Source organism: Acinonyx jubatus, chromosome B2 (genome assembly GCF_027475565.1).
Source record: "Acinonyx jubatus isolate Ajub_Pintada_27869175 chromosome B2, VMU_Ajub_asm_v1.0, whole genome shotgun sequence".
Classification (NCBI taxonomy): domain Eukaryota; kingdom Metazoa; phylum Chordata; class Mammalia; order Carnivora; family Felidae; genus Acinonyx; species Acinonyx jubatus.
Window position 1 is genome coordinate 36,494,494 of NC_069385.1, and position 23,128 is coordinate 36,517,621.

Genomic DNA, 23,128 nt, shown 5'->3' on the forward strand with positions numbered 1-23,128 from the left:
TTAAACTTTGACTTTCCTTCACATTTCTTGTTTCTGCCCTTCTAGCAAGGTTCTTCTGTCTTCTTCTATAAAGACTTTTGGGGTCACTCATTAGTTGCTGATGTTTACTAATCCTATAATTGGCTCTGAGTAATCTGGACAATTTTCTCACAGTTTGGACATTGTTATTGTTATTATTAATTTCAATCCTTTGCTCAAGGATTTTGAGTTTTTGCTTTGATAATGTATTTTATGCACCCATTTCATTCTGAAGCTGAATAGAGGTACCTGAGCTAGAATTTCTTGTGGAAATACTGGGTTTGGGATAGTCTTGAGAAAGATAGTTTTTGTAGGATATGCTGACCTAAAAATTATCTTGGAAATATAACAAAATGATAGAAAAGCCACAGGAAGCATGTAAAAAGGGAAATCTACTCAGGAAAGTATAAAATAACAGGGATGCTTAGGAATTTGACCGCAGAACAGAGTGCAGTTAAAATTCTTTTTTTTTTTTTTGTTAAAATTCTTAAAGAGGTGGAAGCACATACCCACAAAAATAAATGAGACACACTTTGCATTATTGGCACAGAGATAAGACCCATAATCAAAATATACAGCAGTCTGCTTCCTCTCCAGATCTTCTTCACATAGCTCAGTTTATTAGAAAGTTTTGAACATACATCTTAAATACCTATTTATTCAAAATTGTGTGTGTGTATTTGACATATCCTTACCTGTATTTCAAAGGCAAATTTCTTTGTAATGATAGTGGATGTGAGTCCACATTTTAGTAACTTTGAGATGTTAAAGGAGTTTCAGCTACTTTTCATATTTCATTAAACTAGTCTATCATTGTTTTAGCTCATAACATGGCTGCAGAAAACGCTTAAGTGGGAGTAGAAATGTCAAATCCATCATTTCTTCGTTGTTCACCTGTGTTTGTATTAGTTTGTTTTCAATACATAGTTTCTTTGCAGGAAATGTTTGAAGGCATTTACCCGTTTTGTGAGGATTACTTTCTTTAGAAACTACAATAATATATTCTGAACACCCACTTATATATGGCTGGGTGACCTGCAGCACCCTGGGACTACGTGAATTTGTGTGGGCAGCACTGTCAATCCCTTCGCTTTGCATAATCCCTCAGCCTCCCCCAGAGGCCTCACCTACACCTACAAGCACCTGGCCATCTGAAACATGGACAGATGAGACTAGTGCCAATCAACATCTTAAATATCGGTGAAGTTCACTTTCTTATGTTGCTTGATTTTAAAAGTGCTAAGATTTTCTGTACCCAGAAGGAGGGTGGACATCCACCTTTGAAACCTTCCCTGTTAGCTAACGAAAGGCTGGACAAACAATTTATCATTTACAATAATAATGAAAGATTGAAATGTGTAACTCTGTGATTAAGCCCTTGACCTTTGGAGATACAAAAACCTACTGTGTATCATGTGAGCTATGTGATGATAGAGGACTTATGGTATCTTTTCCAAACTTTCATGTCCTTTTTTATCTGTGAAGTGTTGGTGTTTTATTTGTAGCTACCTCATATTGCAATTGTGCAAATTAAATATACGTGTACATTTCTAGCACATTCTAAGCTGCATATTTCAATAATCTTATTTCGGGGCAGTTGTTTGTTTTTTCATTATTTTGTTTACTTTTTTTTCTTCATGATAAGTGTACTCTTTAATCCCCAGCACATATTTCCCCCATCCGCCACTCACCTCCCCTCTGGTAACCATCAATTTGTTCTCCATAGACAAGAGTCTGTTTTGTGGTTTTTCTCTTTCTCTCTCTTTTTCTTTTGTCTGTTTGTTTTCTTTCTTAAATTCCACATATGAATGAAATCATAATGATATTTGTCTTTCTCTGACTGGCTTATTTGATTTAGCCTTATACTCTCTAGCTCTATTCTTGTTGCAAATGGCAAGATTTCACTCTTTTTCGTGGCTGAATAATACACACACACACACACACACACACACACACACACACATATACACCACACCTTCTTTATCCATTCATTTATTTTTGGACACTCGGGCTGCTTCCATAATTTGGCTATTGTAAATAGTGCTGCTATAAACATAGGGGTGCATGTATCCCTTTGAATTAGTATTTTTATATTTTGGGGGTAAGTATCCAGTAGTGCAATTCCTGGATCATATGGTAGTTCTATTTTTAACTTTTTGAGGAACCTCCATACTGTCTTCCACAGTGGCTGCACCAGTTTGCATTTCCACCAACAATACAAGAGAGTTCCCCTTTCTCCATTTCCTCCCAGCACTTCTGTTTCTTGTGTTTTGATATTAGCCATTCTGACAGGAGGGAAGTGATATCTCAGTGTAGTTTTGACTTGTATTTCCCTGATGATGAGCAATGTTGAGAATCTTTACATGTGTGTTAGGCATTTGTATGTCTTCTTTGGAGAAATGTCTGTTCATGTTTTCTGCCCAGTTTTAATTGGTTATTTGGTTTGGGGGTGTTCAGTTGTATAAGTTCTTTATATATTTTAGATTCTAACCCTTTATAAGAAATGTCATTTGCAAACATCTTCTCCTATTCCATAGGTTGCCTTTTAGTTTTGTCAATTGTTTCCTTCTCTATGCAGAAACTTTTTATTTTGATGTAGTCTCAGTAGTTTATTTTTACTTTTACTTCTCTTGCCTCAGGGGACATATCTAGAAAAATCTTAGTATGGCCAATGTCAGAGACATTACTGCCTATGTTCTCATGAAGGGTTTTTATGGTTTCAGGTCTCACTTTTAGATCTTTAATCCATTTACAGTTTATCATTGTGTATGGTGAAAGAAAGTGGTCTCATTTCATTCTTTTTGCATGTAGCTGTCCAGTTCTCCCAACACCATTTGTTGAAGAGACTGTCTTTTTCCCATTGAACATTCATTCCTCCCTTGTTGAAGATTAATTGATCATATAATTGTGGGTTTATTTCTGGGTTTTCTATTCTGTTCCATTGATCTATGTGTCTATTTTTATGCCACACTGTTTCAACTACTACTTCTTTATAATATAAAATGAAGTCTGAAATTGTGATACCTCCAGTTTTGCTTTTCTTTTTAAAGATTGCTTTGGCTATTTGAGGTCTTTTGTGGTTCCATAGAAATTTCAGGATTGTTTGTTTTGGTTCTGAGAAAAATGATGTTGGGTATTTTAATAGAGATTGCATTAAATCTGTAGATTGCTTTGGGTAGTATACACATTTTAACAACATATTTGTTCTTCCAAATTATGAGCATGGAATGTCTTTCTATTTCTTTGTGATGTCTTGAAATCTTTTTCATTGCTCTTTTATAGTTTCACAGTATAGGTCTTTCACATCTCTGGTTAAGTTTCTTTCCCCTCAAATACAGTATTGTGATCATTTCCATGGTAAATATGTAAAATATGAATAATAGAATGTATGTGTCTGTATCTAGTCTTTTGAGGTCTTTTGAGGACTTTCTTTTATATATAGCAACATATAGGGGCGCCTGGGTGGCTCAGTCGGTTAAGCGTCCGACTTCGGCTCAGATCACGATCTCGTGGTCCGTGAGTTCGAGCCCCGCGTCGGGCTCTGTGCTGACCGCTCAGAGCCTGGAGCCTGTTTCAGATTCTGCGTCTACCTCTCTCTCTGACTCTCCCCCGTTCATGCTCTGTCTCTCTCTCTGTCTCAAAAATAAATAAACGTTAAAAAAAATTAAAAAAAAAATATAGCAACATATAGTGCCCTTTATCCTTTCAGCAAAGCACATGTAATCACTACTATCCTGTGCATTCCCCTGTTTGCCTGTTAAATGACTGGTTAGTGGGGAACCAAAGATTCCAGTGAGTCAATGTCCATAACTTTGTGCATAACATAGCTGTATTACCACATACAACAACAATCTGGTGCTAATATTTTGCCCTTGGCATTCCTAGATGGTGGCTGATTCTTCCCCCCCTTTGTCATAGCTTAGCTCTATAGAGCGAAATTTCAGTCAGGGGTATTGCCTGTGGCTTTTGTCCTGTAGTCCACTGTGGAAAATGCATATATATTTCATGCTGGACACTTCCCACTAACCTCTTAACAGATCATCCTGCTTGACCTTAACAAAATAAATAGTGTGTTTGAGTGAGTGGGAAAAAAATTTTTACAATGGTTACCAAATGTTAATTTTTAATCTCTTAGATAATACAGGGAAGAGGGAACCATAGGATGTGGAATTGGGGATGTGGCAATTAACGACTAGAATACATCCAAGCTTTTACAGAACAGACTATCTGATTATTTACACTATGTTGGGCCATTACTTTCAGAGAATTAGTAGGCAAAGTTCACTGTAAGATTCCTTATCTCAGGGATGGAGGGAATACATTTGGTTCGAACTTGGAAAGCAAGCTAGAGATTAGTCTATGAAAAACATTGTGAAATCTTTATAATGATTTCGTGTATATTAAAAAATATTGTTATATATAGTTGGAAATTTTAATTTTTAAAATTACACCCATTTATTGATGATAAAAAAAGTAGAAAAACATCTGATAAGCATAAATTGTACACAGTGAACCAGGAAGTTATTCTTGCTCTTCTTACGCTGAAGGGTCTAGAAAGGGAAGACTGGCTCACAAGACCCATATAAATAGTTTGCCAACTTGAATAAACGTGTTTTTCTTAGCAATGTCCTTGTACGTTATATGCAAGACAGGGAGGCAGCCTTGTGTGGTGGCAAAAGCATAAGACTTGGATGTCAAAGGTCTGATATGAGATTCTAGAGCCATGACTATGAAAATCATGACTATTTTTATATCCTTCAATAATAACGTTTGTTTTATTGTCCTTAAAGTATTTTTGTCAGGATAAATGATTCATAAAAAAAATCATTCAAGGGGCACCTGGGTGGCTCAGTCAATTGAGCATCCGACTTTGGCTCAGGTCATGATCTCACAGTTTGTGAGTTCGAGGCCCGTGTGGGGCTCTGTGCTGGCACCTAGGAGCCTGGAGCCTGCTTCGGATTCTGTGTCCCCATTTCTCTGCCACTTCCCCGCTCATGCTGCCTCTCTCTCTCAAAGATGAATAAACGTTAAAAAAAAATTTTTTAAATCATTCAAACTTGTAAATTTCTAAACAAATTTCAGTTATTACTGTTACTATTAATAATACTTGTGGATCATTAAGAACTGGTTAAAATTATAAACTCTCCAAAAACTTAAGACTCAGAGAAAAGATCTTAAGGACTAAATTCACTTGGGGTGCCTGGGTGGCTGAGTCGGTTGAGCAACTTCAGCTCAGGTCATGATCTCACAGTCTGTGAGTTCCAGCCCAGCGTTGGGCTCTGTGCTGACAGCTCAGAGCCTGGAGCCTGCTTCAGATTCTGTGTCTCTCTCTCTGCCCTTCCCCTGCTCATGCTCTGTCTCTCTCTCTCTTAAAAATAAATAAAAACATTAAAAAAAAAAGACTAAATTCACTTAAAGCTGACTTTCAATAGATCAATTAATTGTACTTCCTTATAATTTTTGTTTCTCAAGTGCATGCTCTTTATGGATAATTTTTCTTAATTTAAAAATAATAATATACATTTTAATAGATGACAATCAAATTTGGAAATTGAAATATATTGTCTTTCTGCTTCCTAGTTTACTTTATGAAGGTTACACACTGGCTTATTTTATAATTACCCTAATGATCATTCAGCTTCTGAAATGTGTGTTGTTTTTTTTTGTTGTGGTGGGGGTTTTTAGTTTTTGTTTTTGTTTTCTAGGAAGCAAATTATATTTTGTCCAGTGTAAAACTTTTGTACTCTTTGTGAATAAGATGTAAGAAAATTGATGAAATTTAAAGCTTATGGTGCTTCAGTTTACTGTGAAATATATATATATATATATATATATATATATATATATATATATATATGGTATTAAGTTCTATTTATAAGGAAGGACTCTTTGGATTGGCTACAATAGTAGATGAAGAAATAAATTAATCGAAGTTATTTTCCTGTATCTACCACTTAGTATGCTAAACTGTGTACTTAATCATCATGTAAGGGAAACACACAGAGATTCATAGATAGATTTTTCTTGCAGTAGAGACATTCAACAAGACAGCTCTGAAGTATGTGATTAACTTGAAATAATGGTGGCCCTTAGGGTTCCAGGCTTTTTCTACTTCGTAACATTTTAGGTCTGTTATTACCTTAGGTGAACCCAATTCCCCAAGAAAGAAGATGCTGAATTAATTCTTCTGTGACTTATGTCATCAATATATCTAGGATAGAAATAAAACTATGTGTCTCTACCATTTATGAGATTCTCGTAGCTATTTTTTTAACATTTCACAAAAATAGCTGAATTTTCTATACCGTGATAATGATTGTAGACTCAGAAATCTTCATGTATAGCCAAGTAAGATTAAACATATGTGTGCACGTGCACACACATGCATACATGAAAATTCATTTATTGTGCAGAATTCAAGAATATTCTTTTATTGGATTTTCTGTGATACAAGATATAATAAAATAAGAAGTTCCTTCAAAGTAAATGTTTCTTTGCCTTACTGTCTCCAAGCACAGCGTACAGTGAATGAACCCTAGTCAATTTCTGAAGCTTTGCAGGACAGATTGCACATGCTACCTTACTTACTGCCAGGATGCATCACACACACTTGTTTGGAAGTTTATTTCTAAAAATAACCCAAATCCTGTTTTTGTTTGAGCAAAGATCAGCTACAAATATAACTGATCATAAATCTTTGTGTAGTAACCCAGAATAGACATGAGACATTATAGTCTGGTTAATAATGATTTGATATATAGATGAATTTAATTAGAACATATTTATTGAGTAAACTCTTAAACTATTTTTCCAAGCTATATTGAATTCTAGTAAGATTGTCTAATTGTCTAATGAGTATCTACTAAGATAATCTCACTATCTTCTTAGTTTGTGCTAGTGTATCATATTATCGTTAGTTTCGTGTTAAGAAAGCAGTTACCTAATTTTTGCTTTGCTCATATTTTCTCTGGAATTTTTTATAATCTTTTCAGTAAATACATTTCCATAAGTGCTACAAAGCAGATGTGCCCATAAAATAAAAGTAATTCAAAGAGGAGAATTAAACATGCAAGCTTAAAAAGTTATACCTTAAACAGTAAAAATTTCATCATATTAGTGACTGTCCTAATAGTATTAGAGGAAGAAATTTTTAATAGTGAAACAATGGCAAAATTACAGAAGTAATGAGAAGAATGATATATAACCAAGAGTATCAATCCAGAACAACTACCTAACCAGGCATTTTCCAAGGAGAGTTATATGCTGCACCAATATATCATGATATAATATGTTATAATTTATTATGAATATTTCCCCAAGAGTTTTATAATAAAGGAAATTTGCAAAATCCTGCATGTTACAGTCTCTTCTTGTGAGTTACAATGCATCTAAAGTTTCTGAGAAGTCTTTAATTGGAAATATGTAGGTACTTTTTATTGTGGTAAAATACATAACATAAAATTTACCATTTAAGAATGTACAATTCAGTGTCATTAAGTACATTCACGATGGTATATAACCATCACCACTGTCTAGTTCCAGGTATATATAACTTTGTAATTGTTAATTTGACCATGAAACAGTTTTCTCCTGAATATCTTTTAATTTTGTTATGTCCAGGAAATGTATTTATGGAAACACCAACCTAATCCAATCCTCCCAATTTAAAACTTAAAAACAGAAAGTGTGATCTTGAGAGATTAAATGCCTTCCTCAAGATCACACACGTAGTTGGTATACAGCCAGTCAATATCTCATTCCTATTTCCCATTTCTAAGAACAGAGGCTTTTCTATTTCAAGATATTTTCCCTTGTTTTTACTTATGTTGCCTGGATCTGACAATCCAGTAATCTACAGACGATACGTTACAATTTTACCTAGAGTATTCAGGATTAAAACAGATACATCACTTTTTAATAAAGGACACTGCACTTGTTTTGTAACTCTCTCACTGTGATTTTCTTATGAGAACTTGCCTTGTAGGAACTCTCTTTAATTTGCATAATTCTTCTGTTCTTAGGTCTTTTTAAGATTGTGGCTGATAAAACTCCATACCTTACTATGGAAGAAATTACGAGGACCATTCATATTGGATCAAGTAGACTAGGGCATCCTTCCTTCTATCATCAGAAGGATGTAAAACTAGAAAATCTCATTATAAAGCATGGTGAGCAAATCATGCTCAACTCAGTTGAAGAGATCAATGGAGAAATAATGGTGAACTGTGGAGTGGTAAGGAATCATCAAAATCACTCATTTACCTTGCCTTTGTCACAAGAAGGAGAATTCTATGAGTGTGAAGATGAACATATTTATACCCTAAAGGAGATTGTCGAATGGAAGATACCCAAGAACCGAACACGAACTGTGAAACTTACAGGTTTTTCAAATAAGTGGGATTTAACAAATCCATTTCCTAAAGGCTTTTACGGTGCTCTGATTCTCAAGCCTGTTTATGAAATTCAAGCTGTGATGAAATGTAAGTATTCACTAAGAATGATGCTCTATGGGGGCACCTGGGTGGCTCTGTCATTTAGTGACAGTCTTGGTTTCGGTTTAGGTCATGATCTCACAGTTCATGAGATCAAGCCCCTTCATGGAGCCCCACATCCGGCTTCACACTGACATCGCAGAGCCTGCTTGGGGTTCTCTCTCCCCCTCTCAAAATAAATAAAATTTAAAAAACAGAATGATGCTCTATAAGTATGAGCATTGTGGGGTTTGGGAAAGAGGCTCTTTAAAGTTTGAAGAATGGGACACTGTCCTGACTTGTCTTTTGAACATGCTGACAGATTCTCATCTATAAATAAGTAAACCACTTAGTTGGTACAAGGATCAAATTGAATAATATATATAAATATATATTGTAAATTGTGTGGTGCTATCCAAATGTAAATTGCTGTAATTGTCAGATGCAGACAGATTAACCTACTAATTCATTTCTATCTCTGTCAGTTAAACATGGTCAGAAAAGAGCTACTTTTTAGGATAGAGTTTAATTTGTTTGAAAGGGGCTTTCTTGTACGGACGTGGCCTACAAAGTGGCAAAGATACAAAGTTCCTTTAATGTATTCCTTACTAGTATTTTTGTGATGCCTTTTCTTTTTTTCTTTTTTTCTTTTTTTTTTTCTCAACTACCCATCACTGGTCATAAATCCTATTAGCTGAAAGTCCCTCTGACTTAAGGGAAATGATGTGACAAAATAATTCACACATAAGTATGTTTTAATATGTAATTTAGATAGGATTATTTGCATTTAAAAATAGGAAAAGCTCTAGAGAGCATTGTTACCCTAAAGGAATTAATACCTTGAGTTTTCAAGGTATTGCACGTGGAGTTTTCAAGATTATAGCACATGGAGCAAAGAGTTCTGTATTTGCAATCAAAGTCCTGGATTCTAACGTTGGGTCATTAACTTTGGTAGGTGGTAACTTTGGGTGAACCATTTAAACTGTGTCTTTGCAAAGGGGATAATGATACCTCTTTTGCCTACCTCTTAGAGTTGTTTTGAGAATGAAATAAGATGGTATTAAGGTACTATATACAATACACTTGAGGAAAAAAAGTATGTAAAAATGTTTGGTCAAAGGTTGTCCCATGAACATCTCAAATTCTATTTATCTCTGTTCCTATACATATTGTTGGTCACTTATATAAATATGAAAAAACTTATGTGTTTTAGAACCACATGTTAAATTTTGTGGCATGTTAAGTATTTAACTAGAAATTGATTAATTCATCTGAATTAAAGGTACAGGTAAGGAATTTCACTCAAGTAGTGATTATATTTTAATACTACAAAAAATTGAGACAACAGCATGATCATTTTTTAATATGACAAAAAATGGAAATCGCAGCAAATTTTAGACCTCACATTAGTGTTTTGTTAGCTATCCCCAAATGTATAATTGAAATTGATAATTGAGTTTTCCTCAGTTTTCATAAATAATGAATATAGCATTTTCTCATTTTTAAATTTGTTAGTTTTTAAAAACCACCGACATCTCCTATCACACAGCTGCAAATGTAGACCAACCCACAACATAAGCATGTGAACAAGGTGGTTACTGAGTTCAGTGAATTTAGGTCAGGGGTCAGCAAAGGCTTCTGTGAGGAAATGGCATTTAAACTAACACCTGAATGACGAATAGGAGCTGATGAGGCAAAGAAAGAGGGAACAGCATTGGAGGAAGTGGTAACAGTCTCCAGGAAGGCAAATAAGCAAGATATTGGAGCTCCAGTGCAGCTGATATGGGAAAAGAGAGGGCAGATTGAGACAAATATCAAAACATACAATGGGGTTGTGGAATCAGTCATGGAGAGTCTTGAAATATATGTTAAGGAGTTAACGTCTTTCCACAGGGCAAATTAAAAGGGTTTCAGTGAAAAGGACAGGGGCAGAGTCATGTAGTAAGGCTATTGGATGTGCAGTAGGGTATTGGGGGCTTAGTACAATAGTGATATCAGTTGGACACTTGCTCCTACTGGGTATTTAAGAAGTACAACCACCAAGATTTGGAGGTCTTTTGGAAGGAGGAAAGAAATCAATCTGATTCCCAGACGTCTGACTGGATCTACTGGTTGGCTGGTGATGCAATTTACTAAACATAAACATTGACAGATGAGCAGGGCATTATTAACAGAATTGTTTAGATGGACTTATATATTGTTTCATGCTAACCCAGGTCCCAGAAGAAAGCCTTTGGTTAAAATAAAGACTTTTCCAAAGTTTTTTGGTCCAATTTCCATTATTTAATGGTATTGAAATTGAATTTTGATTTAAATTATTTTGGATCTTTAACTTCTTAGGGGTTATTTTAAACATTAGTTCTTTTTGTAAGGCAATTTCAGGACAGATGCTGTATGGGACTGCTTTGCATGTATACTGACTGCAGAATATTTCCTAGAAATAGAGGATGGTTGTCCAACACAAAAAGCCCAGTTTTAAAAATTGTTGTAGACATTTTTTCTTCTAAATATAAAATGTAGACTATTTTTTAAAATCAGTTGTGGTCTTGTTTTACGTTATTCTTTCTTATATTGAAGATTCAAACTTGCCTTGAATACAACAGTATATTGCTTGCTAAGTTACTTTTCAATGGCCTTGAGTGTCAGGCACATTTGAATACCCTCCTGTCTCAAGTCCTTCCTTTCTAAAGTGACAAGAAAAAGAATAGGTCTGTGTCAGGGATAGAAAATTTTAGAGAAACCTTAGGGATAAAAGCAAGATGAAAAAGATTGAGAACTATAGGAAGTTTTGAAATATTGATTTGCTAAAAGAGAACATAGTGAATAGAAAAGAAACAATATAACATATTTTATTCCTGGTGCTAGGTTTTTAATATGTTATTGATGTGAAGATTCAGGCATCATAAACAAGTAGCAGGGCGTGTTTAAATGAAATATTAGTTCCTGGAAACTCTTGGTCATAATCCCCATTGCAGGCCTGAAGCCCCTCTGATTCTCGCTATACATTTCATGATTTGTAAAAATTTCTGCCTCTTTGAAAAATAGATACAAATAACCACCCAAGACCTTTAACTACTAGTCTTATATAAGTAATAGTAAGATCTGTTTGGCCTTTCATAGGAAGATAAAACTCATATTAGTGTGGCAAATGCATAATATTTACAAATGAAAAATTGAGCCAGCTCTTTTGAGTTGCTTCTAAAACTCAGAAGTCTTGCAAGTTAAAACTTGTTAATTGTGCTGTGTTTTGATTTATAGATTGATAATTATTTCTCCCCTAGTGAAAATTCTGAGTTGAAAAGCTACCTTTCATTTTAAGAAAGAAACCTCAATGCCTTCCAAAATGTGAGGGTACAGGTTTGCTGAGATATATGATATATTAACTCATTTATAAGGAGAGGGCTGACATCACATGAGCAGAAAGATGGTATCAGAAAAGCAGTGTCTGAATATTGTATAATAGGTGATAACTCAATAGCAAAAAAAAAATACATTGATCTTTTAGTATTCTGAGACTTCCTTTTTCTTTCATTTTATTTTTAAAAAATAATCTCAATCTTTATCAAAGTCAAAAAGTCAAATAGTGGTAAAAGGACTTATTAGTGTGATTAGCACACTTTATGCCCTTGACCATTCCCAAATTTTCCCCACATTTTGCTACTTGGAGGTAACTACTTTAAATATTTTGTCCTTCGGGGCGCCTGGGTGGAGCAGTCGGTTAAGCGTCCGACTTCAGCCAGGTCACGATCTCGCGGTCTGTGAGTTCGAGCCCCGCGTCAGGCTCTGGGCTGATGGCTCGGAGCCTGGAGCCTGTTTCCGATTCTGTGTCTCCTTCTCTCTCTGCCCCTCCCCTGTTCATGCTCTGTCTCTCTCTGTCCCAAAAATAAATAAACGTTGAAAAAAAAATTAAAAAAAAATATTTTGTCCTTGCTTTCTTGTATTTGCATTTAAATTTCCAAATAACTAAAGAAACTGCCTATTTTATCAGGTCAATGACTTTATACAGGATGGAAGGACACTAATCCCATTCATGAGGGCTCCACCCTCATGACCTCATCAAATTCTAGTAACCTCCCAAAGGCTCCGTCTCTTAATACCAGCACCTATTGGTATTGTGGTATTGGAGTAGGGTTTCAACATGTAAATCCTGGAGGAGGAAGACAGTCCAAAATAGTGCTGTCCTGGGACTTCATTTAAAACCATCTGGGTAGGTCTGTTCTTTCATTACCATGGCAGTTTTTAGTCTGGAAATGCAGATATTTCATTTCTGAGATAATTTCTTTGACAGTTTCCTTTCAACTACTTTTTTTCCCTTTCCTCTTTCTGTAACATCTAATCTTATGTTGAAGATCCCATACTGATCTAGGACTATTTTCTTCTCTATTTTTCTTGTCTTCAGTTTACCTTTAGGAAAAATCCCTTAACTGCATTTCCAACTGTTTTAATGAATTTTTAATTTCAGCTATCATATTTTTAATTTCCAAGAGTTATTTCTCACATCATTTTTTAAATGTTACTGTGTTCTTGTTTTAAGAATGCAGTATCTTATCTGAGAATATTTTACAATTCCTGAAAGTTTTCTGTGTTCCTTACATTTTATCTGCCTCTTTCAGGCTTTTTAAAAGAAAGTTTGGATCTGTCATTCTCATTGACTGTTTTCCTTGAATGCCTGGTGATTATTCGCCATTTGTTCACATTTACATATGAGACACTTTTTTTTTTTTTAATTTACAAGTGAAGCACTATTTACATACAAGTTTTTTGTTTATGAATTTTAGGTTTCATTTTTTCAGCTTTTTCATCGGAGCATACCCCAAATTCAGCCTCTTGTGAGCCTTTCCTCTAGGACTTGTACAGTTTCACCTGAGAAGAATCTTTCTGATACCTTCCAGGGATTCTGAAACTATTGTAGCTGATGGGAAACTTGCTGAGGGTTTCACTATTCCCTACAGGTTTAGACTTACCTTCTTTGCTTTTAACCTGTGTTTCTTCCCTGCTCACCAATGCCTGGCTTCCAGATTCTGGGCCTCTGTATTTACTGTTAACGGCACAGAGTGGTGGAAGGGGTGGCCGCCTTCCCCAACATAGAGTTGGAGAATGGGTTAACCACTCTTCAGACATCCAGATAACCCCCTTTGCCCTCTAGCTTCTTACTCACTGGTCAGAGGGGACTTACACTTCCAATTTATGAGCCTTTTTGAGATCCCATGGGGCGATAAAGAACAACTTTTCATTGGACTGTGGCTCCTTAGGCATGTGACCTTTCCTTGTTCTATTCTGCCAAAATTTTGACTATTCTTCCATCTGAGTTCTGTTTTCATTCACTGTAAGGATTGTAGATGCCTTTTAGATTCATGGGATCTTATTCTTTTCTTCCCTTTGTCTTTCTTCTTTTTATCTTCATGGTAAATTTGAGAGAGAAAAAGGGTTGGGAAGCAATATATTTTGCTTATAAACCTCACTACTTACTTAAACTAGTCATAGCCCAGAGCTTTTCCTGGAGCTAGTTTAATCCTGAAAGAACTGGTTGCTAATATTGCTAAAAAGTAAGTAAAATTTATAAACAATATTTCTAATAAAATGTAATCTTCAGTAATTTATAAACATATCAGAGTCAAGATCTTATGTATTTTTATCTTCTCAATGATGAGATAAAGTAAATATTCAACATTGAACAAATTGAATATATGAATTAATGAAGAAGCTTAAACATTTGTTTCTCTGTGTGTGTGTGTGTGTGTGTGTGTGTGCATGTGCATGTGTTTATTGCATAGTACAGAGTTCCTATTTAGGTAACAAGAGATTTTTCTCGCTCACCATATCCAGATTTGATTTATTATGATAACATACTTATGAATTTAACACCTAAGGAGAATGAATATTCACTTCAGGGCACCAAAGTTGATACCATTTATATTTGTATAACAATTCAATTTTTATTAGTGATGCTTTTCCTAAGGTGCCTATGAAAATATTGTGACTTAACATGATATTTAGAACCAGTGAATACCCTAGTCAGCTTCCATTTCATTTTCTTCCTTTAGGCAAGTAATCTTACTGCTAATAGAAATATCAAACAGCAAGAAGAAGAAAGTACAGCTTTCACTGTGTATATTTATTCTTTTACTACCAACTATAAATATTTTACTAGTCAGGGTTCTCCAGAGAAACAGAAGGTATTTATAATGTCATATATAATTATATTGTTTAATATATACAAGACTACATATTAATCAATTAATTAATTTTAAGGACTTGGCTTATGTAATTATGGGAGTTATAAGTTCTGCATTCATAAGACAGATTGGAGGCTGGAAAATCAGGCAGAAGTTGATGCTGTAGTTTGAGGCAGTGTTTTTTCTTCTCTGAAAAACTCTAGTTTTTGCTCTCAAAGCTTTCAGCTAATCAGGTGAGTCTCCCCTACCTTATTGAGGATAACATACTTTATCCTAAGTCAACTGATCAAGATGTTACCCACATCTGCAAATGTGGGTGCAGAATAGTGTTTGATTAAGTAACTGTGTACTGTAGCCCAGTCAAGTTGATACATAGAAATAACCATCACAAACATCAATGGAGAACACAGGTTGACATGTATCATCCAATATAAGAAAATGGCTAATCACTTCTCCTAACTTTTATACATTAAATAAAAATGCAAAAAGAAAAGTATCATAAATAAACCCATATTAAATATAAGTATATTCATTTTATTATTTTATTTTATTAATGTTTATTTTTGAGAGAGAGAGAGAGAGCACAAGTTGGGAAGTGGCAGAGAGAGAGGGAGACACAGAATCCAAAGCAGGCTTCAGGCTCTGAGCTGTCAGCACAGAGCGGTACACGGGGCTCCAACTCATGAACCACAAGATCATGACCTGAGCTGAAGTCGGATGCTTAACTGACTGAGCCCTATTTATTTTTATTTTCGAGAGAGAGAGAGAGAGTGTGTGTGTGAGCAAGGGAGATGGGCAGAGGGAGAGAAAGAATCTTAAGCAGGATTCACACTCAGCACATAGCCTGACGTGGGCCTTGATCCCACGACCCTGGGATCATGACCTGAATAGAAATCAAGAGTCGGATGCTCAATCCACTGAGCCACCCAGGTGCCCCTAAGTATATTCATTTAAAATGACCCTTGATTTCTCAGTGAAGGTCATGATCAGCAACCCAAAAGGCACTTTCTCTATTCATAAATACAAATAGCAGTAGAAATGGGGAAGAACTATCTAACCAAATGGAAATTCACAGTATAGTTGCTCTTAAATTGAAATGAAGCTAAGTAAATGGAAAAAAAATATAATTCACAGAATATTCATAAAGGAAACTGAAACCAAATGGATGAACTATGAAGAAAATTTTAATTTAAAAGTCTAGAATAAGGATGGCAGTTTGCTGCTTCTCTCGTCCTTGAAATGCAGCTAGGTCAGCACCAAACCATTTTGCACACCTAGAAAATTGATCTGAGGACTAACACAAAAATCTACATAACTTGAGCCACAGAACTCAGCAGGTATGTGGCACAGAGAGGTGAAGTAGGGGAAAGAGAAGCCGTGGAGGTTAGGGAGCTGTGGTTTCCAGAGAGAAGATGGAGACAGAGGGGAGAGTACAGGAAAAACACTCCCCTCAAAAGCAGCTGGAGAGAAAGAGAAAGAAGGGACACACCCATAAGAAACTGAACAAGAAAGGGAGAAAGGAGAGGGTTTCAATACCATAAAGACTATAAACAGGGGAATGCAGAGTCGGAAACTCCACAGCTCAATCACTGGCAGTGCTCTGGTGTAAAGGGCAAATTCCCAGGAGAAGACGGGTCCAAGGGGTCTGAGGGCCACATGGGAGAGGTGATTCCCCTACCGGGAGGGCATTCAGTAGAGGCCATGCAGCCTCCCTACAAAGGTCCCAGAAGACCCAAGATTACAGCCACATTTTCTGGTATTGGAACAAGGTTGCTAGGGTGTTGTGAAGCCTGGCCAGATTCATGTTGTGAATTACTATAGTCCCTGAACCACTGCTACTACACGATCATGTGAAATTTTTCTAGGGTTGGCTGGCACCTGGCTGCAGTCTAAGGGCCTCTGCAGTGGCATGGTCATGTAAATGTTCCTGGGGGCAGACCAAAACCTGGCCATTGCTCCCCAAGATCCTCCCCCAGAGGGTCGGAGTGGGGTCAAGCCAGAGGGCTCTAAGAAATTAAGTTTGGAAACATAGCCCCATCTGAGATAAAATTCAAAAGAGAGGTGTCACTTGGCAGGCTGACAGCTTTGTCACGGACAATGTAGAAGCAAGGAGTGGATGGAAGCCAGAGACAAAGGAGGGGTGTTTGATTGCCAGTTGGTGAGAGCAGAGTTCTGGTGCAAGAGACTGGAAAGCTGGGTGACAACATTTCACCTCTCCCACGCATGTGCATACATGCATAGGAGCACCACACCTATCCACCCCAGTGAGCTAAGCAGCACCACCCAGTGGAGAATGGAGCTATTACACCAACCTCTATCCAGCTGCACCAACCAAGCCCTAGAAGAATGCCACAAGTCTCTCTGCCTGCTTAGTTTAGGGACTATGAAGTGCTTCATAGGGGAAGAACTTCTTAGTGCCTCTAGGGGAAACTGGATGTAATTTCATTCTGATTTCATTCTGTTCGCTGATCCATGTATTCATTTTTTTCTTTATTGAGTACAGAAAGAGAAAACTTTATTTTGTTTTGATAAAAAAGATTTTTGTTAAAATTTTTTCTACTATATTTTTATTTTTTTGTAATTTTTAGTCCATTTTACTTCATTTCATTTTATTCTACTTTATTGTATACATCTTTTTAAAATTTTAAACGTTTTCCTAACTTTTTCCCTTTTTTTTCCTTTTCTTTCCCTTTTTTCGCTATTTGATCAAGCTTCTTTCAACAACCAGACCAAAACACACCTGAAAATCTAGCTTCCTTTACTTGATATGTTTGGTGTTTTTAATTTTTTTAATTTTATTTTTTATTTTATTCTTTTTCTTCCTCCAAAATGACACAATGAAGGAATTCACCCTGCAAGAAAGAACAAGAAGAAATGATGGCCAGGGACTTAATCAACACAGATATAAACAAGATGTTTGAACCAGAATTTAGAATCATGATAACAAGAATACTAGCTGGAGTTGAAAAAAGCATAGAATCTCTTTCTGTGTAGATAAAAGAAGTAAAATCTAGTTAGGATGAAATTAGAAATGCTATAACTGAGATGCAATCTCAAATTAATGCCATGGTGGCAAGGGTGGATGAAGTACAGCAGCAAATCAGCTATACAGAAGATAAACTTATGGAAAATAATGAAGATAAAAACAGGCATATTAAGGCAAAAGAGCATGATATAAGAATTAGAGAACTCAGTGACTCATTAAAAATGAATAACATCTGAATCATAGGGATCCTAGAAGACGAAGAGAGAAAAGGGGGTAGGTTTACGTGAGCAAATCATAGCAGAAAACTTTCCTAACCTTGGAAAAGACACAGACATCAAAATCCAGGAAGCACAGAGAACCCCCATTAGATTCAACAAAAAATGACCATCAGCAAGGCATATAATAGTCAAATTCTCCATCAACAAGGCATATAATAGTCAAAAGAAAGAATTATGAAAACATCAAGGGAAAAAGATTCCTTAAACTATAAGGGAAGACAAATTAGGTTCATAGCAGACCTATCCACAGAATCCTAGCAGGCCAGAAAGGAATGGCAGGATATATTTAATGTGCTGAATTGGGAAAATATGCAGTCATATTTATCCAGCAAGGCTGTCATTCAAAATAGAAGGAGAGATAGCAAGTTTCCCAGACAAACAAAAACTAAAGGAGTTTGTAACCACTAAACCATCCCTGCAAGAAATTTTAAAGGGGACTCTCTGAGGGGAGAAAAGATGAAACAAAACAAAAAAAGACCAAAAGCAACAAACACTAAAAAGGACCAGAGAATACCACCAGAAACTCCCAACTCTACAGGTAACACAATAGCAATAAATTCATGCCTTTCGGTACTCATTCTAAATGTCAGTGGACTCTCACATCAAAACTCTCACATCAAAAGACATGGGATAACAGAATGTATAAGAAAACAAGATCCATCTATATGCTGTTTACAAGAGACCCATGTTAGACCTACAGACACCTAAAGATTGAAAGTAAGGGGATGGCAAACCATTTTTCATGCTAATGGTTGCCAAAAGAAAGTCAGAGTAGACATATCAGACAATCTAGATTTTGAAATAAAGACTGTAACAAGAGATGAAGAAGGACATTATATTATAATTAAGGGGTCTTCCCACCAAGAAGATCTAACAATTGTAAACATTTATGCACCCAATCCACATTGGGTAACGCCACAGTAACTCAAATACATAAATCAATTAATCACAGACAGAAATAAACTCATTGACAAAAATACCATAATAGTAGGGAACTTCAACACCCCACTTACAACAATGGACAAATCATCTATGCAGAAAATCACCAAGGAAACAATGGCTTTTAATGATACACTGGACCAGATAGACTTAACGGATATATTCAGAATATTTCATCTTAAAGCAATGGAATACACATTCATCTCGAATGCACATGGAACATTCTCCAGAATAGATCACATACTAGGACACAAATTAGCCCTAAACAAGTACAAAAAGATCAAGATCCTCCCATACATATTTTCAGGCCACAATGCTATGAAACTCAAAATCAACCATGAGAAAAAACTTGGAAAGACAAAAAATACCTTGAGACCAAAAACATCCTACTGAAGAATGAATTGGTTAACCAAGAAGTTAAAGAGGAAATTAAAAGGTACATGGAAGCCAATGAAAATGATAATACCACAGCCCAAAACCTCTGGGATGCAGCAAAGACAGTCATAAGAGGGAAGTATAAAGCAATCCAGGCTTTCCTAAAGAAAGAAAGGTCTCAGATACATAACCTAACCATACATCTTAAAAAGCTGGAAAAGAACAATAAATAAAACCCCAAAACAGCAGAAGATGGGAAATAATAAAGATTAGAGCAGAAATCAATACTGTCGAAATGAAAAACAAAAACAAAAAAACAGTAGAACGGATCAATGAAACCAGGAGCTGTTTATTTGAAAGAATTAACAAAATTGATACCCCCCTAGCCAGTTTGATCAAAAAGAAAAAGTAAGGGGTGCCTGAGTGGCTCAGTCAGTTAAGCTTCCGACTTCAGCTCAGGTTGTGATCTTGCTGTTTATGAGTTTGAGCTCCATGCCAGGCTCTGTGTGGACAGCTCACAGCCTGGAGCCTGCTTTGGATTCTGTCTCTCTCTCTCTCTGCCCCTCTCTCACTCACACTCTGTCTCCCTCTGTCTCTCAAAAATGAATAAATATTTTAAAAAAACTTTAAAGAAAGAAAAAGGAAAGGACCCCCAAAAATAAAATCAAGAATGAAAGAGGGAAGTTCACAACCAACACTACAGAAATACAAACAATAATAAGAGAATACTATACACAGTTGTATGCCAATAAATTGGGCAATCTGGAAGAAATGGAAAATTTCCTAGAAACATATAAACTATCAAATCTGAAACAGGAAGAAATAGAAAATTTAACAGACCCATAACCAGTAAATAAATTGTATTAGCAATCAAAAATCTCCCAAAAAATAAGTCCAGGGCTGGATTGCTTTCCAGGGGAATTCTACAAAACATTTAAAGAAGAGTTAACACCTATTATTTTGAAGCTGTCCCAAAAAATAGAAATTGAAGGAAAACTTCCAAACTCATTCTATGAGGCCACCATTACCTTGATTCCAAAACCAAAGTCCCCACTAAAATGGAGAACTACAGACCAATTTCCCTGATGAACATGGATGCAAAAATTCTCAACAAGATACTAGCCAACCAGAACTAACAATACATTAAAAGAATTATTTACCATGATGAAGTGGGATTTATACCGGGGATTCAGGGCGGTTCAAATCCATAAATCAATCATTTTGCTACATCACATTAATAAAGGACAAGAACCACATGATCCTCTCACTAGATGCAGAGAAAGTATTTGATGAGATATAGCATCCTTTCTTGATAAAAACCCTCAATAAAGTAGGGATAGAAGGATCATACCTCAAGATCATAAAAGCCATATACAAGAGACCAACTGCTAATATCATCTTCAATGGGGAAAAACAGAGCTTTCCCCTTAAAGTCAGGAACATGACTGGCATGTCCACTCTTGCCACTGTTATTCACCATATTATTGGAAGTTCTAACATTAGCAGTAAGACATCACAAAGGAGTAAACAGGCATCCAAATCAGCAAGAAGTCAAATTTTCACTCCTCACAGATGACATGATACTCTATATGAAAACCAAAAAGATTCCCCCCAAAACCTGCTAGAACTGATCCATGAATTTAGCAAAGTTGCAGGGTATAAAGTCAATTCACAGAAATCAGTTACATTTCTATAAACCAATAATGAAGCAGCAGAAAGAGAAATCAAGGAATCGATCTGATTTACAATTGCACCAAAACCTGTAAGATACCTAGGAATAAACCTAACCAAAGAGGTGAAAAATCTATATACCGAAAACTATAGAAAGCTTATGAAAGAAATTGAAGACACACACAAAAAATGGAAAAATATTCCATGCTCATGGATTGGAAGAACAAATATTATTAAAATGTCGATACTACCCAAAGCAATCTACATGTTTAGTGCAATCCCTATCAAAATATCACCAGCATTCTTCACAGAGCTAGGACAAACAATCCTAAAATTTTTGTATGGAACCAAAAAAGACCCCAAATAGCCAGAGCAATCCTGAAACAGAAAACCAAAGCTGGAGGCATCATAATCCTGGACTTCAAGATGTATTGCAAAGCTATAATCATTAAGACAGTATGGTACTGGCACAAAAGCAGACACATAGATCAATGTCCAGAAATGGACCCACAAATGTGTGGCCAATTAATCTGTGACAAAGCAAGAAAGAATATCCAATGGAAAAAAGACAGTTGCTTCAGCAAATGGTGTTGGGAAAACTGGACAGCAATGTGTTGAAGACTGAACCTGGACCACTTTCTTACACCATAAACAAAAATAAACTCAAAATAAACATAATACAAGAGCCATCAAAATTCTAGAGGAGAAAGCAGGAAAAAACCTCATTGACCTTGGCAGCATCAACTTCTTACTCAGCATGTCTCTGGAGTCAGGGGAAACCAAAGCAAAAATGAACTATTGGAACTTCATCAAGGTAAAAAGCTGCACAGTGAAGGAAACAATCAGCAAAACTAAAAGTAACTGACAGAATTAGAGAAGGTATTTGCAAATGACATATCAGATAAAGGGTTAGTATTCAAAATTTTTAAAGAACTTATCAAACTCAACACCCAAAACAAAGAATCCAGTGAAGAAATGGGCAAAAGGCATGAATAGACACTTTTCCAAAGAAGACATCTAGATGGCTAATAGACCCGTGAAAAAATGCTCAACATCACTCATCATCAGGTGAATACAAATCAAAACCATAGTGAGATACCACTTCACATGAGTCAGAATGGCTAAAATTAACAAGTCAAGCAGCAACAACAGATGCTGGAGATCATGCAGAGAAAGGGGAACTCTTTTGCCGGTGGGAATGTAAACTGGTTCAACCACTGTGGAAAACAGTATGGAGGTTCCTCAAATGATTAAAAATAGAACTACCTTTTAGTTCTACTAAAAACAGAACTACCCAGCAATTGCACTACTATGTATTTATCCAAAGGATACAGGTATGCTGTTTCAAAAGGACACATGCACTCCAATATTTATAGCAGTGCAATCAACAATAGCCAAAGTATGAAAAGAATCCAAATGTCCATCAACAGATGGATGGATAAAGAAGATGTGGTGTGTATATACAATGGAATACTACTTGGCAATCAAAAAGAATGAAATCTTGCCATTTGCAACAATATGGATGGAACTAGAGGGTATTATGCTAAGTGAAATTAGTCAGTCAGAGAAAGACAAATATATGACTACTCATATGTAGAATTTAAGATACAAAACAGATGAACATAGGGGAGGGGCAGCAAAAATAATGTAAAAACAGGGAGGGGGACACAACATAACAGACTCTTAAATATAGAGAAAAAACTAAGAGTTTTTGGGGGTTTGTGGGTGGGGAGATAGCTAAATGGGCAAGGGGCATTAAAAAACACACTTGTTGGGATGAGCACTGGGTATTATACATAGGGGATAAGTCACTGGATTCTACTCCTGAAATCATTATTGCAGTATATGCTAATTAACTTGGATGTCAAATAAATAAATAAGTAAATAAATAAATAAATAAATAAAACTCCGATAGAGTAAAAACTTCTTAAAAATGTCTAGAATAAGGCAGATCTTGGAAATTATTTGTGCATCTAATAAGCACCATATAGCAAAGAGTATAATGTGATACAAAAATATAAACAAAACAACTCACTGGGCCATCAAATGTGAAAACACTTTTCAGAAAAAAAATAATTATAATCTTGGAAAGTAAATGGCAAAGAAATCAAACTTAGAAAAATAAAAATTTCCAATAAGTATATGAATTATTATTATTATTGGATAATAATATAGGAGGAACTAGCAATTGAAACTGCAGGGCTAGAATTGACA

The 23,128-nt window shown here is 35.7% G+C and overlaps 1 protein-coding gene across 2 annotated transcripts in view; it reads left to right on the forward strand.

Annotated features, from left to right (window-relative positions):
• Window positions 1-23,128, forward strand: part of THEMIS (thymocyte selection associated) — a 184,338-nt gene that overhangs the window by 68,316 nt on the left and 92,894 nt on the right. For both annotated transcript variants that reach the window (XM_015074249.3, XM_053222259.1), the window contains exon 3: window positions 8,040-8,498. In XM_015074249.3, the coding sequence (XP_014929735.1) occupies window positions 8,040-8,498 (459 nt within the window). The remainder of the gene's footprint in view (window positions 1-8,039; window positions 8,499-23,128) is intronic.